General features: G+C 41.0%; 1 protein-coding gene across 11 annotated transcripts in view; it reads left to right on the top strand.

Moving 5' to 3' along the window:
• TIAM1 (TIAM Rac1 associated GEF 1) overlaps positions 1 to 20,325 on the top strand; it is a 443,241-nt gene that overhangs the window by 392,466 nt on the left and 30,450 nt on the right. For 10 of the 11 annotated variants that reach the window (XM_063702595.1, XM_063702591.1, XM_063702592.1 and 7 more), the window contains 4 exons: positions 3,858 to 3,961; positions 14,471 to 14,650; positions 15,805 to 15,873; positions 16,178 to 16,303. In XM_063702595.1, the coding sequence (XP_063558665.1) occupies positions 3,858 to 3,961; positions 14,471 to 14,650; positions 15,805 to 15,873; positions 16,178 to 16,303 (479 nt within the window). Of the gene's footprint in view, positions 1 to 3,857; positions 3,962 to 7,533; positions 8,452 to 14,470; positions 14,651 to 15,804; positions 15,874 to 16,177; positions 16,304 to 20,325 lie in introns of those variants that run through there. The other variant, XM_031005151.3, reaches the window with a different exon arrangement.

The following is a 20,325-nucleotide window of genomic DNA, read 5'->3' as shown; positions in this document are numbered from 1 at the left end:
TTGGGGGTCTGATTTTGTCAGTTATTGTGTCTGTTGCCTCTTGCTCATAGTGATGTGTTGCCTCTTGTGTTTTATAATATGGGATTATGGGTTCTTCTTTGACAAAGCTGGGTATTATATGATATCATCATTAAGAGTGAATTCTTCCAAAGTAGATTTGTTTTTGCTCCTACCAGATGCCTTGGAATACAAACACATGAAGTCAGTCCTATGATTAGAATGTCAGGGGGCCCGGCACAGTGGCTTACCCCTGTAATCCCAGCACTTTGGGAGGCCAAGGCAGGCGGATCACGAGGTTAGGAGATCGAGATCATCCTGGCTAACACGGTGAAACCCTGTCTCTACTAAAAATACAAAAAATTAGCAGGGCGTGGTGGCAGGCGCCTGTAGTACCAGCTACGCAGGAGACTTGAGGCAGGAGAATGGTGTGAACCCAGGAGGTAGAGCTGGCAGTGAGCCGAGATTGCACCACTGCACTCCAGCCTGGGCCACAGAGCGAGACTCCATCTCAAAAAAAGAAAAAGAAAAAGAAAAAGAATCTCAGGGAACAGGCCGGGCCTGGTGGCTCATGCCTGTAATCCCAGCACTTTGGGGGGCCGAGGCAGGCAGATCACCTGAGGTCAAGAGTTCAAGACCAGCCTGGCAAACATGGCAAAACCCCATTTCTACTAAAAATACAGAAATTAGCCAGCATGGTGACGGGCATCTGTAATCTCAGCTACTCAGGAGGCTGAGGCAGGAGAATCACTTGAACCCATGGGGCAGAGGTTGCAGTGAACTGAGATCACACCACTGCACTCCAGCCTGGTCTACAGAGTGAAACTACGTCTCTAAAAAAAAAAAAAAAAAAAAAAAGAATCTCAGGGAAAGAAACCTGCTGTATTCCTTTTCCACCCTCCTACCCCAAAGTATAGGCAGAATTTCTTTTTCCATCTCTTTTTCTTTTGCCAGTGAGCACTTTTTTCTTTTAGTCTATGTCTTTTTAGACTGAGGGGTGTAGCCCCTCAGGGGAACCATATGAATGTGGGAGATTCACTTCTAACTCCTGAAGTTGTACTGACCCAAGCCCTGTTTTCTGTATCATGTATCATGGGCTGACGGTTAAAACCGAAGGCTTCAGGGAGTGGGTCTCAAACTGGGTGGTGCTGCTGTTGGGAAATGTGTGGGTACATTTTTGATTGTCACATTGGCAATCAAGTCCTAATCGTTTGGTGCTCAGGAGCCAGGGAGCCTAGTGCCAAGTGTACCTACCAAGTGCACAATTCTGTCCCAAAAGAATTGTCCCCCTGCTAACACCAACAGGTTCTCACACCCTGTGGGAAACGCTGTTTTAGGGCTTGGGGATTGATGGATATACTTAGGCTGCCATAGCATGGACACTACCCCACTTCCTTTATCAACTTTATCTTCTTCATTTGGGCTTTGGAGAGTTTTTGGAGCTCAGCTTTGTTTAAAAAGGACCTTTGTTTTACTTTATTTAGCATTTCTAAGTGTTTTGTAGATTTATTTGTTTGCTCTTCAGGAAACCTGGCTCTCAACAGTATTATTAAAAATGAAAATCCAGCCGGGCACTGTGGCTCATGCCTGTAATCCCAGCACTTTGGGAGGCCGAGGTGGGCGGATTCAGGAGTTCAAAACCAGCCTCGCCAACATGGTGAAACCCTGTCTCTACTAAAAATACAAAAGTTAGCCAGACGTGGTGGTGCACACCTGTAATCCCAGCTACTGGGGAGGCTGAGGCAGGAGAATCACTTGAACCCAGGACTCAGAAGTTGAAGTGAGCTGAGATTGCACCACTGCACTCCAGCCTGAGTGACAAGAGTGAAACTCCATCTCAAAAAAAAAAAAAAAAGGAAATCCTTTTATTTGCTTTCCCACTATTTTATGAGCATCAGCTATCCTAGGCATTGTGAGCAATGGGATGTGCAGGGTTACAGCATTTCACTGCACAGTGTATGGGTTGTTCAACTCCAGGAGGTTGTGATTCTGCAGACCACAGTGTGAAGGGGGCCCCTGTCAGTCGTGCCTCCTGGCTGCTCCGACGTCCCACTGAGGATGCTGTGGTTCCTGTGATCAGAGCACTGAGTGCTGTTGCCATTGTGTTCCCAGCTGTTCCACATCAGGGATCAATACCTGTACCTAGGTCATTGCCCCTGTGCAAAATATTCAAGCACTTTTGCTTTGGCAATGGCAGTTGGCATAGATGATATCTGCCAAGTTAACTGAGCTTCCTTCTTTGACCACTGCCACCTTAAGAGCAAGTAATGAGTGATCAAATACTGTAAAGTAACACAAGAAAATCCAAGAGCCAGAGCCAAAAGGTGGGGAAACACACAGAAACCTCTAAGCCATTCAGGGTACACTCACTTAGTTGGTGCTTCATTCCAGAGAAGAAAGGGATGGTAGGAGGCAGCATTGGTGCCAAGTTTGCTCAGGGGTCCACTTCCTCCCTAACTTTCCTGGCCAGCTTGGACCTGAATAGAAAGTGTTGCCAGGCAGCTTACGGCTGTAATGGTGTCATTGGAGCAAGGTAGCCACTTTGCAGACGGAATCTTTCATCTAAAGCATCAGAGGCTCCTTCTGCTCCCATTTCTTCTCTTTCCTTCTCTGTTGTCTGGTTATATTGATAGTGCTCTAGTCCGTGATCCAGTGCCTCATATTTTAGGACAGTGGTACTCAATCCACTGTCTTCTCAGATTCAATTAGAGAAGGTTTTTAATGTTCTAGAGTCTTTCTATTCCAAGTGTGGTCCATGGACCTGCAGTTTTGATTAGTATCATTCGGAGCTAGTAAGGAACACACAATCTTAGGCCCAACCCCATGCCTGTTGAATGAGAATCTGCATTTAACATGTTCCCATGGGGATCCAGATGCTCTGTCAGTTTGAGAAGCACCCCAGGGGAAAGTGATCCTCATATTCTCTTCTCAATGCAGAGGACCACTATAGAGAACCACTGTGGTGGGCACTCAGTAAATAGCAAAGGAAGAAAGTTGCTTGTAGTTTTGCACAGAATATCATGGGAAGAGCAGGTATTATAAGATGTTTATAGTTTGCCAGACTTGGCAAAACCAGACGTTGCAGGATTTTTCAGGTAATGGATATGGGACAGTCATTTTTTTTGTTGTACTGTTCTCAGTATGGCTTATTTAATTATTTTAGTAATTAATGAATTAATTCATCAATTTGCTAATTGTAAAATCAACAAAATCAGTTAATTTTTTAGTATATTATATATATTCTTTTATTATAAATTATTATTGTCTTAACTTAGGCTGTTGTAACAAAATACCATAAACTGAGTGGCTTAAACAACACTCATTTATTTCTCATGGTTTTAGAGCCTGGGAAGCCCCATCATCTGGGTACTAACCAATTCAGTTTCCTGGTGAGGGCTCTTTTCCTGGCTTACAGATGGCTGCCTTCTTACTGTGTCCTTACATGGTAGAGAGAGAACGAACTCTGGTTTCTATCTCTTCTTATGACACTAATCTCATCCATGGGGACCCCACCCTCATGACCTCATCTAAACTTAATTACTTCCCAAACATCCCTCTTCTAACTACTATTACATTGAGGGGTAGGTCTTCAACATAAGAATTTGTATAGGGGGAGACAAAGACATTCAATCCACAACAATTATTATTTATTATGAAAAATATAAAGTAATAATACTAGTAGTAACAGTAACAACTATCATTTTAATTTGATTGAGCCCAGGTGATGGAGCTTGTACTTGGAGGGTCTTACAGTATATGTACATGTCATGAGCGAGATTCCTTGTCCCCCTCACACAGGGGTGGCTTTTAGCAATTACTATCCATGTTGACCCACATTTTCCTCTGATTTCATCTGACAGGGCACAGCCTCTGCAGTGAGCAGGGCAGCAGTGCTGAGACTGCTCCAGAGGAGACCGAGGGGCCAGACTTGGAATCCTCAGATGAGACTGATCACAGCAGCAAGGTGAGAGATTTTCATTTTCGCATCCCATGCTTTGAACCACTGAAGAATCACAGCTGACAATGTCACCTACACAGCTGTATGTGGTTACCAGGCCTCTCCATGGACGAAGTGTTTTTGCTTCTGAGATGTTGCTGAATAGCAGGAAATGAAATCCAAATTATAGCCTTGGTAACAAACCTGTATGTGAGAATATAGGGGAGAAATCACTCGTAATGAAATAAAATCCCTTTTCTTAAATTTCTGCCACTGCTGGAGCTCCCAGTTAATGCCATAATTTTATTCCATTTCCCTATTACATCTTCATTTGTGTAGGATGAAACAGCATCCAAAGTATGTGGGATTGAGTCAGCTATGCTTTCTTGCTACTTAGGGTTTCTGTAATGAACTCCTTTTGAATTAGCTGCATTCAGCTCTTGTTAAAAGTGAGCAACTTTTATGTTAAAGGGAAAGAAACCATATTTTAAAATTAATCCAAATACACTTTCCCTTAGTTGAAGATAGTAAGAACGTTCTCCTGACTTTTTGGTGCAAGACACTGAAATTGTTGCCCATAATTTTTTTTTTTTTTTTTTTTTGAGACGGAGTCTCGCTCTTTCGCCCAGGCTAGAGGGCAGTGGCATGATCTCAGCTCACTGCAAGCTCCGCCTCCCGGGTTCACTCCATTCTTCTGCCTCAGCCTCCCGAGTAGCTAGGACTACAGGCACCCGCCACCACGCCCTGCTAATTGTTTGTATTTTTAGTAGAGACGGGGTTTCACCGTGTTAGCCAGGGTGGTCTCGATCTCCTGACCTTGTGATCCACCTGCCTTGGCCTCCCAAAGTGCTGGGATTACAGGCGTGAGCCACTGCACCCGGCCTGTTGCCCATAATTTATCATGCTTCTATTCCACTTCATAAAGAGTTCCATGGGTCAGTAGCCTCTTTTACCACAGTCTTCAAAACACAACCCAACTTAAAACCTCTGTGTTACCTGAATCCAAACGACACTGCCCCCCCCAAAAAAAGCAATTGTGTGTGATTTTGTTTCCATACTTATTCATCTTTTTCTATAATGTTGTTGAGATATTTATATTTCTCTACGATCTCTCATTTTTTTGCTTGACACTTACTAGTCACTTAACCTAAGCAAATCACATAACTGTATACTTTTGTTTTCTCATCTGCAAAATCAGGGTGATTCTTACCTTTGCTTGGAGATTGGATTTTTGGGTGGGTCAAATAATATAACTATGAGAAAGCACATTGATAATGGAAAAATGCTTTTCAAACATGAACTATTATTTTGAAAACCTACGTTTGTACATTTCCTGTTTTGATTCCCCCTGGATGTGTATATTCTGTAGGACTTTATTGTGTGCACATATTTGATTCTTCAGTATCTTTTATCCATATTTGTTTCTCTTTCCTGACTGTAGGATCTTCATTCTCACTGTCTTTTTAAGTTGGGCACAATATAAAATTTAATATTTGAAAGCAACATTAATATTTATAGACTGAAAGGCATTATGTTGTTGGTTGTTAATTAAAAAGCAGATCATTGGAAATGCACATGTTTCCTTTTAAGGCAAATTAAAAAAACCAACTGCTTAAAGTTCCTTTTTATTTAGGTGACCCTTACATTTCTTTTACCCACTTACTTTTGTGGGGTCGGTCAGTTGTCCTCAGGAGAAACAGATATTTCCATACTGATGTAAGACAATTTGAAGGGTATCTATTAAGTTACAGTATTATAAGAACTAAAAATATTAATTTTCAATTTCTAACTCGATTTAGGCAAATAGCTATTTTTCCTGTATCTAAAACATTTATTTCTGAACACTTAAAAAGTATTGGATCCAAAATGATTAGGTCATTTTTACTTTACTTTGATAGGTCAGTGTTCTCATCTCCTTGTGGATTTTGAGAGAGATCGTTTCCGTGTTAAATATAGTGAGTCATGAGGTCATAAACAGAGTCCTGTATAATATGAGGTTCTGGCAGTGGAGAGGACGGAAGAGGCTCCAGGGCTTTGTTGACTGGTCCCATGTGTCGCTCTGACTCCGTGGTTCTTTTTCCAGAGAACAAGGCTCTTGAACTTATCTGGAACATGAAGGGTCAAATATAGAAATAGATGGTGCTGTTCGAAGATTTTCTTGTAGAAATTCTTAGTGGGCTTTCTAAAAAGGGACAGAATTTTCTCAAAATTATTGACAAGCTACTCGGGAGGCTGAGGCATGCTGGAACCTGGGAGACAGAGGTTGCAGTGAGTCAAGATCGCGCCACTGCACTCCAGCCTGGGAGACAGTGTGGGACTCCATCTCAAAAAAAAAAAAAAAATTAAGAAGTTTGGGTGATGATTTGAATATTTTTAAAGATCATGCAGTAGACTGCATTCAAACCATAAGTTCGTATTTCATTCTGCTAAGTTGGATGTGAGGAGCACTGTGTAATTCTGTGTCCGAAATACTTCCTGGTTTTGCTTTGATTCAGACTTCATCCTCTCTATTTGAAATTTTGTCATGCAACTCAAATTAGTTAGCTAAAATAACCTTTGGTCAATTAAATTTCTCACTTAGGGTATTTGAACGCAAAAAGCTTAAATGAGCAGTTCTTGGTGACTGAGTTCTACTGTGTGTTATTAATAGTAAATGAGAAGTAATACTTATTTAAGGTCTTATATATATTAGGCACTGTTCCATATTAACTCATCTTAGCCTCACAACACTCTTGAGAGAGATACTATTATTTGCCCTATTTTATAGATGAGGGCACTGGAACAGAGAGGTTAAGCGACTTGCTGAAGGTCACACAGCTCTGTGATGACAAAACCGGGATGCAAACCTGGTTTGGCTCCAGGTCTTGTCTTGTTAGTGGCTATGTTAAAACTACCTTGTGTCCAGATTGTTAACATCTGGTTTTAAATACTGGGCTTCATAAAAAGAAGGAATTAATTTATTAGTGGTGCTGTAGGCCATTTATATATACAGCCATAAACCACTTAAATTTTTTCCTAATGCTTAATGTTTCTGTGTGTCTCTTTTTATGATTTAAAGTAAGAGCAAGCAAACACCTTAAGTTTCTTGATCAGGGCTAAATATTTTTTGATGCGTCTCCTATGTAAGTGTGAAGCTTTTCTTGAGAATAAGCTGAAAATTAATTTTTCAATCGTTAGCTGTCTAAACTCGGAAGCATGATTTAGCCTTGTCTGAATGCACGAGGCTGAGTGTAGAGATGTAAATGTGTAAATAACTAAATAAACAGAAACAAATAATCACTTTTTATTCCAGCTGAATATGTTAGAGCTGTTGATTTTGTGTAATATTCTTGGTTTCTTTCTAAATGGACTGTTTTACATAATATCGGTCAGCATAAAGAAAAAGCATGTTGGAGTTCTGTATGTTTTGCACTTGTACTGAATAGCAGTTTTTGCTATGTGTGGCCTTTTAGAGTTGAGCAAGTAAATAATTGTATGCTTGTTGTTGAGCGTGGTGGTACTGGAATGTCACAGCCGCTGGGGAGGGGCAGGGGAACGTCACACTGCAGGGACAGTCTAGCAGCCTTTCTCTTTCTGAGCCGCCTCCTCTCTCCTGTGACTGTGGGTGACAACCTCCAAAAGCCTCATCATCGCTGGCTACTTTTTTCTCTGCTTCTCATTGAAAACTCTTGTTTCTGGAGATGAATGCTAATTAGCTTCAGGGCAGTGCGGTCATGTGTCATGCATTCCAGGCCTCCTGGCAGCTGTGATTGTGTTTTCCATTTAGCAAATGTGTTAGAAAAATTTTCAGGACATTTCCATTAGGAATGACTTTTTCTTTCTCATCCATATTGTTTTTGTCTCAGAAATGTCTGCTTTTATAACAAAGCATGAGTGGAAAAATGTGAAATTATCAACTGTTACACACACACACACACACACACACAACTTTTCTTAGTTGCCTGCTCTTGACTCAGTGTGGAATGCCTTGAAAGTTGTCGGAGCCGGGCAGGTTTAATATTCCTGAGCAGTGCAGGATGCTGGCCAATCAGCTGATCTCAGGCTGCAGGGCAGAGACGCTTACATCCCGGGGAGGCATTTTATGCTTTGTTTTCTTGCCAGTTTCAGCTCTCCCTTTCTGGAACTTTTGTTGTTTAGCCAGGTGAAATCAAAGCCTGAGTTCTGGTCCACAGTTTAGCCTTTGACAGCTTCCCAGAGGGCACTGGTGGGAAGCGAGTGCAGCTCCGGGGTCTCACCGTCGCTGTCCTTGCTGCGTTGAGACGTGGCCGTAGATTTGCATGGGAAAACCAGCATGGGACGTCCATATGAGAGGATGCTCTCTTCAGAGCTAGGAGGCGTTTGGTGCTCTGGGAATATTTTAAGAAACTTCTGTCTCCGTGCTGAACACGTCAGGTGGTAGAATTAATTACCATGAGAATACATTCCTGATGATGTCTGCACTGTGGAAAATAAAGCGCAAGCCCAGGATTGAAAACAATGACAAGTCCGGTGACTCTATGTATCGAACACTTCATCTGGTGAGCGCCTTTGCTGTTTGAATCCTATCTTGCTAGGTTTGATTATGTTATGACTTTCTAGCTCAGTTGTTTTTCAATCCGAATGACAGTGATTACACCTTTCCCATTTCCCCGTATTCTGTCCTTTTACCCTCTGGATACCCTTGTTCATAAAGTCTGTATTGTGGCTTTTGGTGGGGGACGTGGGGAGGTTCGGAGTTGGTATGGAGTTGAATTTGCCTAGCATCTTTACATTTTTCTACTCTTTTATACTTAAATGGCAGAAAGATGTAATCTGCATTTTTTTGTTTAATTAATGGTCAGTTGCATTTTTTGCCTTTGTTTTGGTTATTGAGATTCTGATTGTGTTTTGCGTTATGTGCATGGTGAGACTCTCCCATCCCCCCTCAGAACGGGCTGTCCGAGTGATCGGCAGGGAGGTCTGGAAATAGGATGTTCAACTTGTTTCCTTTTATAAGGCTTGAGGTGTTTTTGACTTTATTTCTGCTTCCTTGAGAAGGAGATAGATATAGAAGGGTTGGCTCAGGGGACGTGTTACTGGTTTGACAGCAACTGACCTATTTGAACAGGTCTATTCCTACAGTAAATATTCACTCTCCAATGAGGAAGTGTAGTGGGGTAATGGCAAGAAATAATTTAGCAAAATCAGATTCAACCTTTTAATAGTTTATTATTAATAGCTCAGTCTGTCGACTATTAGATGTTGTGTCATTTAATCAAACTTAAACTTCTACAATGCGTACACCTGATTTGCTCAAATAAGCCTTCTTCCTTCTTGGATATTTCTTCTTTGAAGTTTGTTCAAGAGGAAACTGAAAAGGTGATCGAGAACTGTAGGGATTACCATTGTACATAGTGTCTCTGAAATTATGGAGCGCATTGTCCCCAAAAAAAGCTTAAGTAAAGGCTATAAGATTTTAGGCCACTCTGGCCCCTTTTAAATCTGTGGGATGTGTTAAATCGGTCAGACTCAAAGAACAGTTTTAGAACTGTGAACTCATCTAGAGTTAGAAATTGCCTTTGGTGGTTGCATAACAGGAAGAGCTTAAACAGCTGGGTGGCTTGAGTTGATAGTGTGTACTTAAAAGTCTACCCCCTCTTTTTGTACTTTCTTTTCATCTTCCACAGGAGGAAAGCAGCATTATAAACATTGAGCATCACGCTGGTCTCAGTAAAGTGGCCCATTTCCTCTTGCCATTGTCCTCTCCTTGTCTGTATGTTGGTTGGATAATTCTTAGTCCTGACAGTGGAAAAGCTCTGCTACCCTTTAACAGTTTTAAACTCTCAAAATGCCTGTAAGTACTTTTTTGGTTTCCAGGGTGACTGATTACGGTCCTCAAGTAGGGGAGAGGTTTTTACTTTCCCCACTGGAGAAACCTGGTCTGCCTTCCCCTTGCTGGAGTCCTAAGCTGCTTGTCCCACATCCAGGATACTTGGCTTTTGGGAGCATGTTGAGAAGCTCCCATTGAGGCGACATTTCTTGGCACTTGTGGCTACAGCGCTTGGTGTGGGAATGACTAGGATGCCATCTGTAACACTCAGTGGTGGAGCAGGGCAAAGCCTTGAACCCAACTCCTCCTGCATTCCACATCATGGCTAAGCTGTGTGGAGAAGGGCCTGATGGATTTTGATGTAAAGAGGTTTGGCCACAGTAAAGAGGGAGGGGGATTTAAAAGCTGAGCCCCACAGTATGGAAAAATCTCTAGCTTAGAGGTATTCTAAAGAAAACCTGCATTTCATAATTCCTTCCAAAAAAATTTTGGGGGGTGTTATTTTAATAAAACAGAATTTTCAAACTTGATGACATCCTTTTAATTTGTTTCCAAGCAAATTTTAAGAGGCTTGTATATAACACCGCTTAATAACATGTATGTGCATTATAACTTGTAATGATGCATATGGTACCTTTTTATTCTTTATTCAAATAACGTGCAGTTGACAGTAAAGAGATTACATCCATCTGGACTCAGTTCCTTGTGCTACACCTGAGGGTTGGTGCCTTGATTCATTGAATAGGGTTGCCAGTGGGGAAACTGCTTTGCCCCTTGCTCAACTTGAGAGACCACTCAGCTAAGTCTATCCTAGGCCTAGGTCATACCTAATAAGGAAGGGATACTTAAGGCTGTGAAATGTCCAAAGAGGACCCAAGGGAATTTTAGCTGTCCCCTGAGATGCTAAAGGTGTTCCCTAATATAAGCCAGAACTTATCTCTGGCTGTCTGAGGGTGAGGTTGGGGTAGGAGACAGCTGAATTTAGAGCACTGAAGCCCTAGCCTGCATCCTACTAACCTGAGCTCACCCCACAGGCCTGCTTCAAACTAAGGATGCCAAACCTCAGGCGTGGTAAACTTACATAGACCAAGTCAGAAACCCTGTTCACACTCTTAAAAATGGAATTCTCGAAGTATTTATGGTAGAACAGATGGAATGAAAACCCAGAGGTAGTGAGGTGTGAATTGGAAGCACAAAGGAATGTGTTAGGTTCCTTTGTCTTTTGGAATTTCCTGCCTTTGATATGTGTCAGATCCCCATGTTTGCCTTTCGTGAATCACCGATTTCACACAGTTTGCCTAAATGATAAAAGGTGTGCTCTGCCTCTGTGGCAGTTCCTCAGATTAACGTTTTGTTCAATGTCATTTCATCATACCGTTTATGTGAAAAAAATTGATTTCTAGCCAGGACCACTGTCTGCGTGGAATTTGCATGTTAAATCCAGGTCTTCGTGGGTTTTCTCTGGGTACTCGGGTTTGCTCTCACATCCCAAAAACGCACACATGGGATGAATTGGCAAGTCTCAGTGGTCCCTGAGTGAGTGTGTATGTGTGTACACCCTGTGATAGAATGGCATTCTATTCAGGGTTGGTTTCTGCCTTGCACCCTGAGCTGTCAAGATAGGCTCCAGTCACCCATGATCCTGAGCTGGAATAAGTGGGTTGGAAAATGAGTGAATAAATGAATACAAATCATTATAAAATAAAAACTTGTAAAGTATACAATCATACAAATGCATAGCAGGAAACTATGCAGTACAAAAGTATTCAGAGATCCTGCCAAAGTTGTTCTTGCTAGTTTTTGAACTGCATGATGGTAGGAGGTGCCCCTTAACAATTTTTGCTTTGCAAACATTTATTGCTTGATTTAACACACTACCTCTATGAACACCGTCACTCACCAGTTCACCAAAAGCTGGGTAAATAGTTCTCTTCACTTGTTTTTATTTATCTTACTTAAATGGATATCTGGCTTACATTTATTTCAGTGTTTAATATTAGAAGTCTTTTGGTCTTTATTTAGAAGTGTGGTGATTTTTTCTGTGACCAGAAATGTGCTGTAGGAACTTAACTTGTTTGTATCAATTAGCCTACAGTAAAAATGGTTTCTTTATGCCGTTTAGCTTAAAGTCAGTTTCCAAGAACCTATAAACCATGTTAAGTGAGGACTCACTGTAATAGACTGCAGTGAAGAATATATTTGTTATGAGCAGTAGCTTTCCTATTAATTCTGTGAAAAACAGACAGCTGTGGTTACTGTTGGAAGCTTTAGAAAAGGATGGTATAAAGCGAGGTGCCAATTATACATTTGTTGTGTTAGGTGCCTTTGCCAGGTACCAAATCAAAGCAACCAAGGAGAGTTTGGGATAAGATAGGGACAGGGCACAGTTAGTTGTCAGCTGTTATCACTGTCTGTCCATGGATTTTCATTTTGGCAAGGGTTTGCTTTCTTTCTCATTATGACTGTGTTATAATGAGTTTTCTATTACAGTTATCACTGGATCATCTAAAAGACACATGAAGATTTTTGCTAAAATGGTTGTATTTGTTCCTTTGTAATTTTTAAGACAAAGCCCTACTTGACTGTATATTTAATGATGATTTTGAGTTAGTGAAATTCTAGCTAACTGAATAAAATTGTTTAGTTTATTTCTACTGAAACAAGCTTTGATGAAAAACACAGTTTTTCTTTTCTAACAGCCTTGTTGAGATATAATTTACATACCATACAGCTGAGCCCATTTTGGTCAATTTTTCCAGTCAGTCACCTAAGGGAAAATTGTTTGTGGGGTTATTCAGTGTCAGAAACATGCATTTCCACAGAAAACATTGAATAGTGCCACTGACAGGTGACTGACACCTTCTGGCATATAAGACCAGGGTTAGTGCTAGCAACGAATAAGCTGTGGTAATTGTAAGAGAATTAGAATAATAATTATGTGGATGTGGGTCCTGGCTCTCCTCTGTCCTGTCATGCCACTGCAGCTAATGCATCCTTCTTAGGTTCTGATTTTCCCTGTCCTTGCCTCATCTTTATTCCGGACTTCCTTCCCTTTTGGATATGCTAATGAGGGAAAGGCTCTTCAGTGTTGGCTGCCTTCCTCTGTGTTTAAAACTCCTCCATGGCATACACTTGATTTTAGCTTTTCTGACCTACACAAAACACCAGCCTTGACTTTTAGCTCTGTGCACCAACGATTGTTTTTGGGAGGATATTCTCATGTTCTTGCTAGGTAGGTGGGTGATAGAAGAAGTTATTCTTTATTTGCACCAGTATTTACTAGAAATGCTTTGTGCCTAGAGTTGAATTAGACAATAGAAGCAGAGAGAGAAGCGTGAGAAGGACAGCCACTAGCTTCAAGAAAATTTCCGGGGCCGTGCGCGGTGGCTCACGCCTGTAATCCCAGCACTTTGGGAGGCCAAGGCGGGCGGATCACAAGGTCAGATTGAGACCATCCTGGCTAACATGTTGAAACCCCATCTCTCCTAAAAATACAAAAAAATAGCCGGGCGTGGTGGCAGGCGCCTGTAGTCCCAGCTGCTCGGGAGGCTGAGGCAGGAGAATGGCGTGAACCTGGAAGGTGGAGCTTGCTGTGAGCCAAGATCGCACCACTGCACTCCAGCCTGGGTGACAGAGCGAGACTCCGTCTCAAAAAAAAAAAAAAAAAAGAAAATTTCCATCAAACATTCATTGAGTGGTGCTTTGGAACAAATATTAGTGAATTAAATTTTGTGCTGCTACATAGCCTCTAGAGCAATTACACGGAGAGCTTTAAAACATATTGATATCTGCATATCCCACCCCAAAGATTCTGATGAAATTGATCTCTGGTGTGCACGGGCATCGGGAGGTTGAAAAGCTCCCCAGGTGATTCTCATAAGCAGCCAAGTTGGAGAACTACTGGTCTCATGGGTTTTTACAGCAGCCCTTGCTTTGGAGAACTGTTTGTGTAACTGGAAGAGTTGGAATTTTAGAATCCTGGAATCCTACGTTTCAAATGGATGACAAAACGTGTGCAACCTTTATGGTCTACACCTGATTCGTCCCTGGTAGATGTGGAGACTGGGATCTCCCATTGAGGCCTATTTTAGGGCTAATTTCATTATTCTTAAAGGGGAGTGGTATCTTTTTGCCTTTGGAGAAGCTGGAGAGGGAGAAACTTTTATTTAAGTATGGGTATCTTTCTTAATCTAGAAAGTTGACTCAGTGTCCATTTTTAACAGGAAGAACCTTAGCTTGTAAAATCATCTTTGCGACATTGCAAAGTAGATAGTTTACTGAACTGGGAGTCTGATAATTAATGAGGCTTGTACCTTGGGTGAAATGCAGCTAACTTTTATGTCTCCTGATTTATCAACTTTTTGCTTGGGGAGTGGTTAAGATCCATAGGCTTTGAAACCAGATTGCCTGGTTCAAATCCCAGCTCTGCCACTTACGTACTGCATCATCTTGGATGAGTTACTTAACCCCTCTGGGCTTCCGTTGTCCTTACCGTGTGGGCAGATGAAATGCATTAGACCGGCACTAGGCGTGTGGTAAGCGATTAGTGTATGTTAGCAATTGTTATCCTGGTTGTTTTGAGCATTCAAGAAGCTCTCCTAAATGTGGAGCAATTTGTGGAAACACAAGACGACATTCATATGTGACAGTTCATTAACCAGGGAGAACACCTCTAGGCGGTCCAGGTGTCAGGTGCGTCTAATGAGGGATAATGACCTCTGCCTTCCCTTCCCCACTGTGCTCCGAAGAGTACAGAACAGGTGGCCGCATTTTGCCGCAGTTTGCATGAGATGAACCCCTCTGACCAGAGCCCATCTCCTCAGGACTCCACGGGGCCTCAGCTGGCGACCATGAGACAACTCTCGGATGCAGATAAGCTGCGCAAGGTGATCTGCGAGCTCCTGGAGACGGAGCGCACCTACGTGAAGGTATGTTTCTTTCTCCCCCTGCCCTCCCTCTGCCTCGTAAAGGAGTGAAGTTGGTGTGTCTGCTGGTTTTCATTAACAGCTGATTTAAACTGTGTTCATGAAGAGTGTCTTGGTTTCTCCTGGAATTTTGCCTATACTCTGTATGTTAAAAGCTTGTTTTGAGTTGTTTTTTTGTTTTTTCTTCTTTTTTTTTTTTTTTTTTTTAAGATAGTCTCACTCTGTTGGCCAGGCTGGAGTACAGTGGTGTGATCATAGCTCACTGCAGCCTTTACTTCCTGCGCTCAAGTAATCCTCCCTCCTCAGCCTCCTGAGTAGCTGGGACCACAGGTGCATGCCACCATGCCCAGCCCCGTTTTCTGTTTTTTTTTTTTTTTTGTAGAGAGGGGGTTTCACCATGTTGCCCATGCTGGTTTCGAACTCATGGGCTCAAGCGATCCTCCCACCTTGGCCTCCCAAAGTACTGGGATTATAGGCGTGAGAGCTACCACGCCCAGCCTTCTTGTGATTTTTAAGGAAGCCTAGCGATTTTCACAGCAATTCATTTATATATATATGTATGTGTTGTTGACCTAATAAGAAAGCTAAATTTAATTTTTTTAAAAGTTGAGGGTATGATCTTCATAATCTAATTAGAATCTAGCCAGAAGAGTGTCAGGTCTGTTGTCTTTGTGTTATCACTTGTTCTGACACCTGGTCACATTTCCTATGCGAAAGCAGGGTGATCTGTTTAAGTATCTATATCTTAGTCTTTTAAATCAGGGGTTAGCAAACGACGGCTCTCAGGTCAAATCCAGCTCGCTGCCTGTTTTCGCAAATAAAGTTTGATGAGAACACAGCCACGCTCATTCCTTGACGTATTGTCTATGCCTGCTTGGGTGCTACAGTTGAAGAAGTTGCAATGGAGACCGTATTTTAGTCCTCGAAGCCTAAAATATTGACAGAAAAGGTTGGCTTACTCCTGCATGAAATGGACCTTAACGACCCAAAGTCTCTAATGTTAGCCTTCGGGACAGGATCTGTTTGTTCTCTTCTAGATCCTTTTATAGACATTAACATATGCTTTATACTTTAAGTTCTAGGGTATATAAAAAATAAAAATAAATAAAAAATAAAAGAAAACACATAAGCTAATGAGTTCTCTTTTCAATTCTTAGGATTTAAACTGTCTTATGGAGAGATACCTAAAGCCTCTTCAAAAAGAAACTTTTCTCACCCAGGATGAGGTATGCTGGAAATGGTTTCAACTTTGTGACCATCATACCGTGGTTTGACTTGTTGGTAAAAAGTAAAAATGGGGACACGCGTAACACTGAAAACATTTTAAATTTATTTAATTGTAACTAGCTGAAATTATTGCCTGCTAAGCTTTGGTGTGCTCATGAAGAGTAAAAAACTGCCCCGCTCTCTGGTAGTGGGATTATTCTCTTAATTGATAAGAATTGATAGAAAAACCTTGTAATCAGATATAAATAACGTTTAGGAAGACTAATGAGATATGAGGTGCATTAAATTCTGTTTTGTTTCTAGCTTGACGTGCTTTTTGGAAATTTAACGGAAATGGTAGAGTTTCAAGTAGAATTCCTTAAAACTCTAGAAGATGGAGTGAGACTGGTACCTGATTTGGAAAAGCTTGAGAAGGTTGATCAATTTAAGGTAAATAGTGCAAAGCTGCCTCCAGCGTCAGGGCTATAGTGTGGCTCAAGTTGAATCCCCTGATCGTGTTGATGTCTTCATTGGAGGGCCACAGTGGCGTCCGTTCCTAAGGGTGTCTGAGAGGGAGGGGAATGGAGTGTGTCTTGCTGGTCTGGCTGAGGGAAGACCAGTGCCATCAATTTGCATTAAACTGGTGCAGCTGCTGGCTTTTACGTGAGAAGAAGTACCAACCTTGACCTTTTGTTTGGTTTATGTGGGGGCCTTTAATGCTTTAGCTATCAGTGAATTAGAATAGGCACTCCTGGCTGGGCATGGTGGCTCACGCCTGTAATCCCAGCACTTTGGGAGGCCAAGGCGGGCAGATCATCCGAGGTCAGGAGTTTGAGACCAGCCTGGCCAACGTGGCAAAATCCCATCTCTACAAAAAGTATAAAAATTAGCTGGGCATGGTGGCGGGCACCTGTAATTCCAGCTACTCAGGAGGCTGAGGCAGGAGAATCACTTGAACCCGAGATGCAGAGGTTGCAGTGAGCCGAGATTGCGGCACTGCTCTCCAGTCTAGGGGACAAGAACGAGACTCCGTCTTAAAAAAAAAAAAAAAAAAGGCACTTCTGGTTACCCAGTAAACAAATTAATTTATCCTGTTCTGGGAAACTTTGCTTAATGGAAATGCTTATCATTATCCAGGGGAAAGACAATCTTCCAGCACACGGTGTCCTTGCAGCCTAATGAGGATTTATGACTAGTGCCTTAGCAAGGATGCTTATTTCCTCTCCCCTGCTCGGCTTTCTTTTATTGCAGATTTCCTGTGTTGCACCTCCAATTAACAAAGCACATTGCTTCATGTGTTGGCTTACATGTCACCCTCATGTGCTTTAACAGATTAATTGGGGTATAATTGTGCAGTAGAATATGCCGCATATACTTAGTGTGGAATTTGATGAATTCACATGCACACACCCCTATGAAACCATAGTCACAATCAGGACAATGCACATAATCATTTCTCCTGAAAGTCTTGTCCTGCCCTTTTGTGGTTTTTCTCTCCTGCCTCTTACTGCCCTCCCACTCTACCCCTGCTCCATGCTCTGCTCCCTGTTATGATAAGTATGTTTGCATTCTGGAATTTTATATTGGTGGAATCCCATACCAAGTACCCGTTTTTCTGGGGCTGCTTCCACTCAGCGTAGTTGTACTGAGATCCGTCCATATTGCTGTGTGTATCAAGAGCTCATCCCTTTTCATTGCTGCATTGTCTTCCATTGAATGGATAGACCACACTTTGTTATCCATTCACCTTTCTTGGGCATTTGGGTTGTTTCCAGTTTTTGGTAATTACAAATAAAGCTGCTGTGAACATATGTGTACAAGTTTTAGTATGGATATATGCTCTCATTTCTCTTAAGTACCCAGGAAGGGAATGGTTGGGTCATATGGTAAGGGTATGTTTAACTTTTTAAGAAACTGCTCGACTGTTTTACAAAGTGGTTATACCATTGCAGCTCCCTCCAGCAGTTCCTCCTCATTGTTCTGCTGAGGTCACAGTCACTTTCTCTTTTTAGCTATTCTAACAGGTGTGTAGTAGCACCTCATTATGGTTCTAATTTTAATTTCCCTAATGACTTATGATGATGAGCGTCTTCTGTTATGTGCTTGTTTTTTGCCCTCAGTATATCCACCTTGGTGAAGTGTTTGTTCAAATAATTTGCTCATGTATTTTACTGGGTTATTTGTTTACTAATATTGAGTTTTGAGAGTTCTTTGTATATCCTTTATAAGTCCTTTATCAGATACATGATTTGTAAATATTTTTTTCTGTATTTGAGGCCCGTCTTTTCATTTTCTTGACAGTGCCCTTCACAGAGCAGAAGTTTTTAATTTTGATGAAGTACAGTTTTTCAAATTTTCCCTTTTTGAATCACACTTTTGGTAAAAGTCTTATCTATGAAATCTTTGCCTAAAGATTTTTTACTGTGTTTTCTCTTAGAGGTTTTGTAGTTTTCTCTTAGAAGTTTTATAGTTTCACATTTAGACTTCTGATCTATTTGAACTTAAATTTGTTATGGTTTAATGTAGGAATCAAAGTTAATTTTTGTGTGTATGAATATCCAATTTTTCTAATCCTGTTTGTTGCAATGGCTGTCGTTTGATCCTTTTTCCACTCAATTTCTTTTGCGTTTGTGTTAAGAATGAGCTGTTCATATGTGTATAGGCCCCCATACACTTTGCTTGCCTTCTAAGACTTGCAGGAATCTAGCTGTGTAATGTTAGGGTCCAAGTTTTGGAGCTGGGGTAAAGACTGCCTCACCTCGATATTCTACCTCAATATATGTTTTTTTGTGTATGTGTTATCTCTTTACATTGCCTCTCTGCAACAGGAGCTACTAAGAATTACATACAAACACACATAAGTATGTGAATATATATGTATATATTATAGGTGTTCATTTTTGTTTGGGTATAATTTCAGACTTACAGAAAAGTTACGAGAATAGTGCAAAGAATTCCTGAATACCCTTCATCTAGATTCCCCAAATGGTAGCATTGGGCTACATTTGCTTTATTCTTTCTTTCCCTCCCTGTCTCCTATGTGTATATGTATCCATATGTGCATGTGTGTACATTATGCATGTATGGTTGTCTATGTGTACATATAAAATATTTTCTTCCAAAACCATTTAAGAGAAAGTTGTAGGCACAATAATATATCTTTCACCCTAAATACTCCATATAATTCATTTTTGTGTTCAAAAATTGCTTGTTGGTGGTTATGCTCTTCATCTGAAATAAGTTAGGTTCATTGTAGTGATACCTGTTTTCTAAATTAGTAAATTAATAATTTGCACAGTAGAACACATAATGTGGCCTGGTAGTTAGATAAACAAAAAAGCTGCTTAATAAAAATGGATATATTCTGGAGGCCAGGGTTGGTTAAAATATGGTTATAGACATACTTTAAAATACTACGTTTTAACCTAAAGTAGCTAACATTCATTATATTCATTTATAAGTCTTTTGCTGTGGGGCTGGTTCTTTGAGTTTGGGTCCAGTTAATCACTAAAAAGATTCACAAAAAGGAGGCTTTGGGTACCAGAACTTTGATATAGACTTGAGTGTACTGAGAGCAGTGTTATTCTAGGGAGAGGCAGGTACATTGCTTCTTTTAGTGACAGGTGGAGCATCTCAAATCTGAAAATCTGAAATCCAAACTGCTCTAAAATTGGAAACTTTTTGAGTGCCAACATGTTGCTCTAAGGAAATGGCCATTGGAGCATTCTGGATTTTCGATTTTTGATGCTCAACCAGTAAATATAATGCAGATATTCCCAAATATGAAAAAATATGAAATCTGAAGTACTTCTGGTCACAAGTATTTTGGATCGAGGATACCAAACCGGTACTTCCATACTCAACCATCACTCTTCTCAATTCCACATAAGTGGGACCCTCTTCATATACCTTCACTTTGCTGTTTATGGCACAATCTGATTGTCTCCATTCCATCTGTAAGGTGAGATGGCTCATGAACACTAGTGTGCCTGCCTGCAGGATTCTCTCCAGGCTCTCTGAGTTGGTTTCCAGATTTGCTCCCAAACCTGTTGCTGCTGATTTCCACAATTGCTGCTCTTTTTAAAATCCTCATTGTATATTTGACAAAAAAAAAAAAAAAAGAAAAACTTGTTAAAATCTTCAAACTGTGTTGCATAGAGCACTAGTCTCAAGGTAGTATCAGAAGGAAATAATTAGTTCTGATGTCAAATAAGTTTTGATAAAATTTTCATTTGGAAATTTGCAATGTACGTCAGCCTGTGAGAAGCGTTCTGAAGTCCTACAGAACAGAAACATTGGGGAAGTGGAGTCTTTGTGTATAAACCCTCATATTTGTGTGCACATTGTTCCCTGAGAATCAATTTTTAAGGCAGGAGGAATAAGTGAATACCTTAGTGTTTCATCTGTGGTTATGGTACGGTAAATAAACAGTAAATATTAAGTTAAATAAATGAATGGCTTTAGATGGCTAA

The sequence above is a fragment of the Gorilla gorilla genome, chromosome 22 (genome assembly GCF_029281585.2).
Source record: "Gorilla gorilla gorilla isolate KB3781 chromosome 22, NHGRI_mGorGor1-v2.1_pri, whole genome shotgun sequence".
NCBI lineage: Eukaryota > Metazoa > Chordata > Mammalia > Primates > Hominidae > Gorilla > Gorilla gorilla.
This window is presented reverse-complemented; position numbering and strand designations above follow the sequence as displayed.